We start from the raw sequence: 11471 nt of genomic DNA, 5'->3' as shown, positions 1-11471 counted from the left end.
GGTAAAAAGATGTAAGTGGGAGAAAAAATGATCTGTCAAAGGAATTTAAAAGCAAATTTATTCAAGTACACAATGTGGTATTATTACATCCTAGAACAAAGGAAGAGTGACCACCAAAAGGGAAGGCTGATTGTGGCCAATGGGCAGCAAAACTGAACAAAAAATTCGCTGTATGAATTGAACTTACTGCTACTTACCAGAAGTGTTTCATTTTTACCCAGTACCTCTCCTAGTGAAGTATAGAAGATAAAAGTTAAGAGGCACCTTGGTGCCTCAGCCAGTTAAGTGTCTGTGTTCGGCTCAGATCATAATCTTGGAGTCCTGGATTGGGCTCTGCATTGGGCTTCCTGCTCAGTGGGGAGTCTGCTTCTCCCTCTCCCTCTGACCCTTGTCTCCGCTTGTGCCCTTTCTGTCTCAAATAAATAAATAAATAAAGTCTTTTAAAAAAAGTTATGGTTGGCACCAGTAATTTTTCTGAAGACTCTGACATTTGTGTTTTCTACAGATGGATGTATTTTGTGTATAGAACATGAGTACTCTGATGCCAGAAAGCTGTTCTACTTCGGCCTTGCCATTAGTAAAGGTGTGAGAAAGGGCAAGTTGTGTCTATAATGGAACAGTGATTGCATCCGTCTTCCCCTCCCCTTTCCCCATTCCTTTTTCTTTTAGTGGTCCTTATGCCCCATTTTTATTATATAACTCAACGGACTTAAATAGTAGTATTTCAAACAGCAAAATAAGCCAGGTGGATGATAGTGAGCTGGTGGGAAAAGTGTAGGGAGAGAGATCTTATCTGGCAGAGCATTTTGACTCCCTCCATAAATCACTCTGTGTGAGCAACCAGTCATTGGCCCTAGATAGGTACTAGGCCTTGATTTAGTTGAATTAACTGTGACTAAAAGATTCACTAGTTTTGATTTCCTGTGACTCATTAAGAAAGCCCAATTGGGCAAACTTCATTTCTAAGGCCAAACCTGTGAACTCAAGCACTTTGACTCTGCCCATGGGCACAGAAGTAACTTGGGAGACCAGGCATCTCTTTACAGTCACAAGTCATTCTGAGGTTACAAATTGGAAAATATGAGCTCAGATTTATCTTTACTGTATCCAAATTGGCCCGTATCTTTTACTGACTTCAAACCTCTAAGTTCAAAAAGCATTTACAAGGAAGACACTAGAGTTGTGCACAGGATCGAAGAAGGGTCAAGTCACAGCTCTAACCTTTCTTGAATTAAGCAAAGGCACTGCATGGACCAAAGGTTTTGCTTCAGCACAAATCCCAAATGAGCCACATCATTTTGCACTTAACAATGATGAAGTCTTTTATTGCATATATAAAATATCCCCACAGGCTATTACTCAAAAGGGTTCAGCTAATAAATATGAGATCTAATAATTATCTTGTTTCAGATTGCTGACTTGTGTAACTGCTGTGAGGGGTCAAAAGTGTCCAGTTTGCTCAACATTTCCTCAATGTTCTGACACTTGTGATTACAGAATTGGAGTGTAGGTACGGGTCAGAGAGCAAAGGGAATAAATTATGCTTGTGGGATCTCTTTCATTTAGTATTGGTAGATGTATTTGATAGGTTTGGGCAGAGTCACATAGTCCTGGTAGTTCCCTTTTGGGTCTTTTGATGACCTCTCTTTTCAGGGGTATTAGGCATTGATCCAGGTCTTAGAGTTAGCAGCATCCCCCAGGAGTTGCTTGGTGAATTAATCCAGGCTTCAGGGAGAAAGTAGTACTTCTTTTCCACTTGGGTTGATGGCCCATAGCCCCTTGGCCTTTCTCAGCTAACAGGCCAGGTGAAGAAAACAATTTGTCTGAATGTGGGAAGAACACATGTAGGGTCAGTCCTGGCATGACATCTCTTTTCAGTGGTGGTCCTTGAGATCATTCCCATGTTGAAGTGGAGTGGGCACCAATGCTGCCTTGCCCACAGTGGGAAGGTACAGCTGAGGGCCATGTAGGATTTAAGAGGCACTGGGAAGTATATCTTTCCTTGGAAAATATTCTCCTAACCTGTTCTAGTTAGCTGGAATTTATAAATAAGTCTTTATTTCTTTTAACTTAAGCTGTTATTGGGAAATGTCACTAGTTTGGGTCATACAGTAAGTCTTAGCATTTATTCTCTATGCGTTTATTTGATAAATCAGGGTGATTGAAGTAGAATGTACATACAGTAATGTGGATTTTTTAGGTATACAGCATTGAGCTTTGACCAACATCTGCAATCATGAATCCACTTTCATGATGATGATGTAGATGACTTCTGTCACCTCAGCATTCGCATGTGTTCCTTCAAGTTCCCCAATCCCAGCACCTGGTAAATACTGATCTGATTTCTGTCTCTTTTTCAGAGTGTCCTATATGTAATTGGAATTGTATAGATGTAAACGTTTGGGACTGGTTCCTTCCACTCAGCCTGATGTTTAGAGGGTCCCCTTGTGGCTGAACTTAGTCTCATGCCTTTGTCATTCTGAGTAGCCATCCAAACCATGAAGTTTCCTTTGCTGGTTGTTTCCCAGAGAGGAGAGAGTTGCCTGTCACTGACTCTCTGTCACCAATGTGACACCCATGCGACATTTCCCCCCAGTTTCTGTGTCATCCATATCTTCCCACGGCACTGTGTGTGCAAGGAAGGCCAGGAAGAGGAGAAGAGTTCCCAAACAAAATGGGCAAGAGTACGAAGGCCATCTTGGCTGTCTTTAACTGTGCCTGCCTTGACTGCATAGAACCGTGAGAATGACAGATAACTTGACTAATGTGGGCAAAGCAGGACTTGGTTGGAAGGATTCTTCTAGAAAGGAGAAGAGCCAGGGCACCTCCAGGGGTTCCTTAGCAGGAAAGAATGGACCATCTCACTGGGGGCAGCAGGGACAAATTAACCCAGTTCATGTTTGGCCCTTGAATCTTATTGCTCCAGGTCCAGAGTCCTAGAAAAGAGAAGGCCTGCCTGGCCTGCCTTAAGCTGGAGAGCATAACACACAGGATAGCACACTGTGGGGAGAGGTGGCTCACCAAAAGAAAATCAGGGTGCTGGGACCAAGAGCAGGAGTGTTGGGATGGCAGATACAAATGTTGACTACCCCAGAAAAATACCAGTTCCTCCAAATGAGTGTGGGTCTATCTGTAAGAATCATGTAACTCTAGTCATTCATACTTTCCCTGAGCCTGAGAATATACCTGGAATATGCCTCATTAAGTAATAATAATTATTAGCATTTAGTTTCATATTTCTAGGGCTTTTCTCTAGTTTCCAGATTTGCCTTCCTTTAGTGTCCCCACATTTATTTTATGTTGGTATTTAACGTTAGTATTTCCACGTTCTATTTGTACACATTAAGCACATTTACGTTTTTGTGTTAGTTGAATTTTTAGGTTGCATTGACTTTGCTACCCTGAGAATTGCCTTTGGCATCTTTGGACTTTGTTTTTAAATAAACAAATGAAGGGCTGATCTGATCCTCTCATCCCAGGATTTGAGCACTGGCCTGGGGGCCATCAAAGCCAGGAAAACAGCCCTAGATGCCTAGCTTATAATGAAACCTCTTGAGAATAGCCCAAACTCTCTCAGCCTTGCTTTCCAGACTGAAATAAGCATGCTGTTGTTTTATACCCAATTCTGAAATCTGGGATTTTGTGCAAAAATTATGTTGTTGAGAATGCACTGGGGGAAAAATGTTATCAGAAATACACATTATGATCCATTAGAATGACATGTTGTACATGTGCTCTGTACCCTGATGGTCTCCAATATGTTTTGCAATGTCTATAGTATTTCAATAATGTTGAATAATACTAACATGAAACTTGTCTATGAAATACATATTTAACCCTGAGTTGAGGGGAAGAGTTTAAGGGAATGTAAAAGCATCCGTTTGCACTGAAATCTCTGACATTCTGTACAAGTTTTCATGGCTGGGAACCATGGTATGTTCTAGCTCAATCCCCTTGTCCTACTGAAGCATAGAAGGATGACCCATTTTCCCAAGGTCACGCAGATGTGACAGACAGAGCTAGAATTTAGACTCAGGTCTTCTTTGAGTTTGCATTCTGAGTTCTTTCTTGAATTGACCACTTTTGTGATTTTGAGGATTACCAGACATGTAACTACAGTGAGTACGGCCAGCCAAAGGTTGGGAAACTTTTCTACCTTTTCCCTCAATGGTTAGAAATTGGTGGTCAGAAACAACAAATACATGTCAAGGATGTTGAATATGTATATTATTTTGGACTTCAAACAGATGTGATAAAAAAGCTCAGTTATGGCAAGTCTTCTAAGTTAAACTTTTCCTGAAAAGAGCTGTAAAGAGGGCACAGGAGTGGTGAGGGAAATGTGGTATTATGTTAATGTTTATGTTTGGCTGTAGTTCACCAAAAATGAAGGTCAATACAGTTCTCTCTTCCAGTCTGTGTGTAAGTTGGCAAATGACAGGAACAACATTCGCTTCTAATCACCCATCCATCTTAATAATGCTGAACAGATACAGTGCAGAAACTATTGCACAACAACCAGCATTTCATGACACTGGAATCTTTGCCAATTTGAAAGAGGACCTCAAATGTGGGGAGAGTTACATTTTTATGTTTTTGATCACGATCTTCTTAGAAGATACTTATTAGGGCCATTTGTTGACAACATTAAGAATTAACAAATTATGTTGTTAAAGCATAACAAAAGTTTAATGGTTTCATTAGAGAACTATAAAGTCTGTTACTTAAGAGAGAAATATTGTGGTATTTGAAAGCAGGAAATATTTACTGAAGGACACTTAGGGTCTAATTTCTGGAACCAAGGCAAAGCTCAGCTTATCTTGATCTAAAGAGTTAAAAAGAATAGTAAAATAGAGGAACAATATCCTTCTATGCTTGATCACCAACAAATCCCTTAATACCTAAGAAAGTTGTCAGTTATGTGTTGGATTGAGTTGGCATTTTTTAAAACTAAAAATGGAAGGCAGATAATTTTAAGAGGTTCGAGTTTCTTTCTCATGTGGGAAAGGGGCCATTTTTGTTATTTTGGGCCTGGTGTGGAAAAGTAGGAGAGGTGCATCATGGAAGGCCCATCTGTTAGTGCTCATCACCAGAGAGCAGGTACTGCATTCTCTAGAGATCCTTCTTTCTCAGCACAGAATTGTGCTTGCTACCTTCAGTAGGGGCAAGCACTTGACACTCTGCAGAAGTGAGAGAAAGCAGTTGCCAAATTCCACTGTGGTAGCCATCTATCTAATCTATCTATACATTAAAGCTAAAGGGTCTAACACACTTCACATCCAGGTCTCTCAGGTGAAGCGTGGACATAGCTTCTTCCAGGAAAGGACAAATTATGATGGTGGTAGTGGTGTGTGGCAAGGTCTTAGTAATGAAATAAATCACCTACCAGTTTGAGAAATCTGCCTACCATTGTAATAAAAGTGGCTTGAGACAATTATCTGAAGAGTTCAACTCAGTTCAGGCCAAAGTATGTTTTGGTCTGAATTATCCAGATAATTGTGTTACAGTGGAAAGAATTCTGAACTGGGAGTTGGATCTTGGTTTCCCCCAGGGTCTGCCAGAAAGCATGCGTAAGCTACTCTGAGCCTGTTTTCACATCTATAAAATTAGGGGTCTACCTAAGGGAGTCAACGAATTTAACTTAGTATTTTGTATGTGATCACACATCCTCTGGGGCAGACAAAGGCCCAGTTTGTGAAATTGGGCCACAATGGAACCAGAGTGGGCATAGGTAATTCTCCTTAAGGATGCTTCCAGCTCAGCAAGGTCAGCTCTGGGCTGCTCATGGAGGAACCCTTGCCCATTAGCTGAGGGTAAGGCTTTCTCTGACTTCTTTTTTCCTTTTTTTCTCTTTTCTTTTAGAGAATTCCTATGGGATCAAGAAGCTGACTTAACAATTCTACAAGGAGCTTTCGTTAGGCGGCTTATTGGTAAGCTAAGGGGCTTGGAGTGAGCCATCATCGTCCGTGATGACTGAAGTTATTCACTGCCCAGGCTCACACACAGGCAAAGAGATGGGTGGAATGTGGGCCTCCAGGCACAGGACCATGGCACCCCCACCACCCAGCCCCATGCCTCCTGTATTCAGGAGAGTCCTCTTCTACAGCAGAAAGCGGGTTTTAGATTTATCGGGATGTTGCGTATCGTTTCGCAGAGAATTTTTCAGCTCCTCAAAGCGGCGGACTTGATCCGTGGCTGTGGGGAAAGCAGACGGGGTAGGTCCCGCACTTGTAGGAGGAGGCCCAGCTGGACTGGGCTTTGCGGTTGTGCACTTCTCTCCCCCGCGTTTGTCCACGTCGGTCTGGAGGGGTTCTTCTGAGTCATGGAGGGATGAGAAGAAAAGGGACTGCAAAAGTGCCAACCCAGGGGCAGAAGAGGGGATCTTTGAAAACTGACCCACGGAGCCCTCCGCTCACATCTCTGGCTCCCCGCGGGCCTGACAGGTATCAAAGGGCGTTTCCCAAACCAAACAGACTCCCACCCCCACCCTAGGGTCGGCGCGCTTGGCGGCCGGGTGTTTGCACAGGTGGGCTGGGGCCCCGCGCCGGCAAGGGTCGAGCGGGGGTGGGGGAAGGGGGAAGGGCGGGCCGTGGGAAGGGGGTGGACTTGGAGCAAGCACGATTGAACTTAGTCGCTGAGGGCCGGGGTCTCCTCCGCGAAGTGCGGTTACCGTGGAACTGGGGTGTAGCTTGAACTAAAAGCGTCCTCGCAACTTGCCACTTTCATTTCGAAAACCAGAGCTTGTGCGGTTCCCTTTCCTTGGGCTCTCCTCAGGCCCGGCTGGGAGAGGCTGGGGAGTGGGAAGGAGAGGCAGAGAGGAGGCCACAGGTCCCTCTATCCCTCCACATCCTGCCCCCTCCCCCCACTGGCTTGGTCGTGGGAGTAGGAGCTTGGCGACGGTCATGGGAGGTCGTACAGGCACGCAAAGTTCAAGGGCCTCCGACCATTCTCTAGAAAACCTTACGGTACCTGGGCACCAGAAGCCGGGGAGGGGACCCCAGTCGCGGGACTCCGGAGCCTTCATTAGGAAGGAGGGATCCCCCCCCACCCCAGGAGAATAGTTGTGGATTTTTTTTTTTTAATTACTTTTCCCTTTGCCTCTTTTACATTGCCCTGTGTTCTTTAACATAAGTAAACTGCGATTTAAAATCTCCATTTGCAAAGTTGACTTCATGTATCATTGTAGAAATGAAAATTTGGCTTTCCAAAACTGATTTAAAAGTAGACAGCACCTTGCCTCTGGAGGTAAGGTACACAGTTGGAGAGAAATGGTCTGCTGGAGTTCAGAAGCACCTCAAGTGTCTGACTCCTTGCTTGCCTTTAATCTGAATGTGTTTTCAAGAGAAAAAGCAAAGGATTGAGTATATGAGTCCTGATATTTTCAGCCCAGTGAACTTGTCCCCACTCTTTACTCCCAGTCCATTTCAGCTTTATTTTTTGGTCTAATTATTGGCCTTGTGGGTGCAAATCTCCACTTCAGTGTCTACCTTTTGCCATAATTCAACCCTATTATTATCACTCTTCATGACTACTAAGTAGATATCACCAAAATTTGTCAAGACTTGTTACTAGACTTGCAGATGGGGTCCCCCCCCATTTCTGCCCGAAGACAGCATCCTGAAATAAATCCCACTTTCCTTTCCCCACCTCACAATATGTAAACCCCAAATCATCCTCTTGTCTAAAATTAGATGAGAGCTACAGAAGAACTGCAGGAACAAGAATGGGGCCTAAATTTCTAGATTCTGAATTTCTTGCTCTTTCCATTAGTCTTTAGAATATCTCAATCCATAAACTGTTAGAGCCCCACTGCCTCTGAATTTACTGAACAACATGTGTTCACACTGTTTTCTGGTACTTGCTCTGATCAAAACCTTCCCTTTTTACTGTGAGATATTGTCTTTGTCCCATCTGAGGTGGTGTTTTCTCTTCAGATCACAACTGAAATAGGCCTGGCATCCCCACCTCTACAAATGATACCCTCATATGAGTGAAAAAAAATATTACTGATTTGTTCATAAACAGATTAACTTTCACATTCCTAAAAAGGTAGATTATTTCATTTTGACAAAAATCACTGGCTTTTAAGTTCCTTTTAAAACTGCCCTAAAGAAATCTTTGGTGTATTAAGATAGTCTTATGCCAAGATTGTTTCCAGCTTTTTGAGCTCCAAGTCAGAACCAACTTACTTAAAAATGTCTGCTTCACTATATAAAAGCTTGTTAATAGCTCAATTTGTCTGCTAAAGCATTCTTGTAGGAAAGGGGCACACACCTTATCATTTGTTCTGGTAACTCTTAAGTGAGTTTTCATAGAGGTCATTGGTTAGAAGTTTAAGAAATCATGTTGACAGAAGTCCCATCCTGGAGATTTGTAGGGTAATTATTTAGGTGAGGAAACCTGCACACTGACTTTACTTTTATTGAATTATTCAAGAAGTTGTTTGACTCCACTTAAAGTTTTTTGAGTCAAACCTGAACCCATTTTCTTGGCAAGGGCAGGGTGGGGGGAATGTAAAAAATTCTGCATCTCCAACCCACCACCACAAAGTGTTAATGTCAGTTGTGAATTTTATTAAAAATAAGCACTATGCCTGGGTTTCATAAAATTTATACATGAATATGTACAGACACAAATAAAATAATATTAAAAATAAAAAATCACACTTGCTTTCGGGTGGCAGTGGTCCTGGCACCCCACATACATAATGCTAACATTCCCTTTAAAGAAATTGCTTGGCCCAAGGAGACCACAGGTAGAGATCACCGAACAACTAATAAAGCTGTAGCCCGTTGCCTGCAACATTTTCAATCCAGGTCTCAAAAATATATAAATAATTTAATTACAAACCCAACTTTTTTTTTTTTTTTAAATCTTTTGGCACAGTGAAGCATTGGTCAATAGCAGAGAAATGACTGCAGATTCTGACGCCTCTCTCACACTCAGTCATGCCTGTAAATGCCACATACTTACATGGAGCAGGGGCCATTAAACCCCATACAGTAGTCATATCATTTATCATACGGAATGGTTCCCTGATTTTTTTTTTTTTAATGGGACAAATCAATAGAAGGTGCGACAAAAATAGGAATGAGGGGGAGTAAGAAGATAGGAAAAAGTCTTTGTGAAGTGAGGGAAGGAAAGGCTTGGTCAAGAACCTAAAACAATTATGGAGAATTGGTTTGGTCTTCTGTAAAGTCACAAAAGATGAAAATAATCTGAATTAAATTTGAACACTTCTGTCAAAAATGCTTTAGCTTTAAGGCACGTTTGATGGAGATTTTTCTATTAACGTCTCTCTCTCTCTCTCTTTTTCTTTTTTTCCTGTCTGTCTATAAAAATGTAAAGCCCTGGCCTGCGTTTCCTGCCTCCCCGAAGGCGCCCACCTTTGGGGGGCTCCGCGGCTCTGTTCAGGCCAGGAGCGTCTCCACTGGGTAAGGCAGGTGCGTGCCGGGGCCACAGACCGAGGACGCCTGCAGGGCCGCGGGCAGCCGCAGGGGGCAGTACAGGTGCGCGCCGCCGCCGGCCACCGGGCCTCGAAACGGCTTGGCTGGGGCCGAGGAGGAGAGAGGCGCGAGCAGGAGGTGAGGTGCGGCGGGTGGCACCGCGGGCTGCGCGTCGGTTCCGCGCGCGGCCAGCAACGCCGGCTCGGACGCCCCATAAGCGCACAGCGGCAGCAGAGCCCCTCCAGAGGCGCCGGGGAGTAGCGCGGGATATGTGGGCAGCGGCGGGCAGGGCGAGGCGCTCCACGGCAGCCGCGCCCCGGAGACCGCTTCCCCGTCGCGGCGGCTGCGGAACGGTTTGCTGAGGATGCTGTCTATGGCGAAGGAACTGGAGAACTTGCCCGCGGGGCTGGAGCGCCCCTCCTGGCGGGCGGGCGAGCGCGCGCGGGGAGAAGCCGGGGCGGCGGGTGCGGGCGGCGGGGGGGCGGCGGAGGGGTGGGCCACGGCCTCCTCGGGCCGAAGCCCCGGTGCGGGGGCCGCCGCCCGGTGGCTGAGGCGCTTGCGGCGGCGGCGGAAGACCCCGTCGGCGAAGGTGTACTCGCTGTTCGGGTTGAGCATCCAGTAGTTGTCCTTGCCCCAGGGCCGCGAGGGGTCGCGCAGCACCTTGACGAAGCAGTCGTTGAGCGAGAGGTTGTGGCGCACCGAGTTGCGCCAGCCCGTGTAGCTGCCGCGGAAGAAGGGGAACTTGCCCATGAGGTACTCGTTGATCTCGGCCAGCGTCAGGCGCCCGCCCGCCGAGTCGCGGATAGCCATGGCGATGAGCGCGATGTACGAGTACGGGGGCTTGGGCCGCCGCGTGTAGGGCTTGCTACGCGCGCCCTCGCCGCCCACCGCGCTCCCCGCACCCGGCCTCACAGCGCAGGCCTCCGCGTGCCCTGCCGCCGCAACCACCTGGCCCTCCTCCTCCTCGCCCGGCCCCCCGCCTGGGCTTGGCTCGCCACCGCCCGCCAGCTCCGCGGCGCCGTGGCCCGACGCGGGGCTGTTGGCCGCACAGTCCCCGTCCGAGCCCAAGGAGTCGTCGCCAGCTGCCGACAGCGGAGATGGCGCGTTGCTGCCGCCTGCACCCTCCAGATCACTAACCGTCTTGTCCCCGTGGGCCGCGCGGGGGTCAAACACCTCCAACTTCATGCCCGCGCACCCTGTCCCTGCCCTGCGCCGTACCCTTTCCTTCGCGTGGCCTTGGGAAGCTGGTGCGGGGGCCGGAATGGAGGTCTCGAGGCCAGGGGTCTTCGCTTTTCTTTCCTGGGAGCTCTCCCTCTTCTTGCGAGAGACAGTCACTTTTCCGTTGAAGAGGCTTCTTCCGCTGAAATTTTTTTTGGAGGAGTTGTGCTTATTGGGTGAACTAAGAGGGGCGGAGAGGGAGGAGTTGGGTGGGTACTGTCTTCAGTTCAAGGATGAGAGACTTCGGGGTGAATGCGTACAGGGGCGCGGTTCCACCCTCTGATGCCCAAGTATGCCGGGTTTGGGACTTCTTGCTAGAAGGAAGAAGCGTGAGCATTTGCTATCCATTCAAGAGACCAGGAGGTGTTCTTCACTGGAGGTCCCAGGTCCGGGGCAGGAATCTTTGGGGCACGGAGATGGTGCCAACCGGTGTTCGTGCCACCCTTGGGGCAGGGTATGGAGCCCTCAGCCTTGAGCGCTCGCGGAGCCGAGTCCCGGAGGCCGTGGCGCACGTAGCCGCCTTTCCGCCCCGGCTCTCCGAAGCTGCATCTCCGCGCTGACCGTCCGCTGTTACATCTCGCTCCCACCTTCGCCCCGGCCCAATATAACCCTGCGGCCGCTCCGAGGGGGCGGGGCCTGGGTGCCGAGGGCCGAGGGGTGGGGGAAAGAGGTGGCCTAGGTGGCCGAGGCTCCCCGGAGGGCGCACACCAGGCCAAGGCCATGCAGCAGCGCGGCCGCAAAGTCAGGGCGCAGGTTGTTTGTTTTGGGTCGACCCGGCCCCGCCTTCCGCCACCTGCCAATGGGAAGCCT

At 47.4% G+C, this 11471-nt stretch overlaps 1 protein-coding gene across 1 annotated transcript; it reads right to left on the bottom strand.

The window, feature by feature from the left end:
- Positions 1-8549: 8549 nt before the first annotated feature.
- Positions 8550-10775, bottom strand: FOXQ1 (forkhead box Q1). Its single transcript, XM_046005865.1, has one exon. It carries the CDS (start codon positions 10626-10628, stop codon positions 9408-9410), a length of 1221 nt encoding a protein of 406 aa, XP_045861821.1. The 5' UTR covers positions 10629-10775; the 3' UTR covers positions 8550-9407.
- Positions 10776-11471: the final 696 nt, after the last annotated feature.

Source organism: Meles meles, chromosome 5, assembly GCF_922984935.1.
Source record: "Meles meles chromosome 5, mMelMel3.1 paternal haplotype, whole genome shotgun sequence".
NCBI lineage: Eukaryota > Metazoa > Chordata > Mammalia > Carnivora > Mustelidae > Meles > Meles meles.
Note: the sequence above shows the minus strand (reverse complement) of the source record. Positions and strands in the feature narration are given on the sequence as shown.

What these genes read in the sequence shown, in the direction of transcription:
- FOXQ1 (XM_046005865.1), bottom strand. Translation starts at nt 10,628, where the DNA reads ATGAAGTTGGAGGTGTTTGACCCCCGCGCGGCCCACGGGGACAAGACG.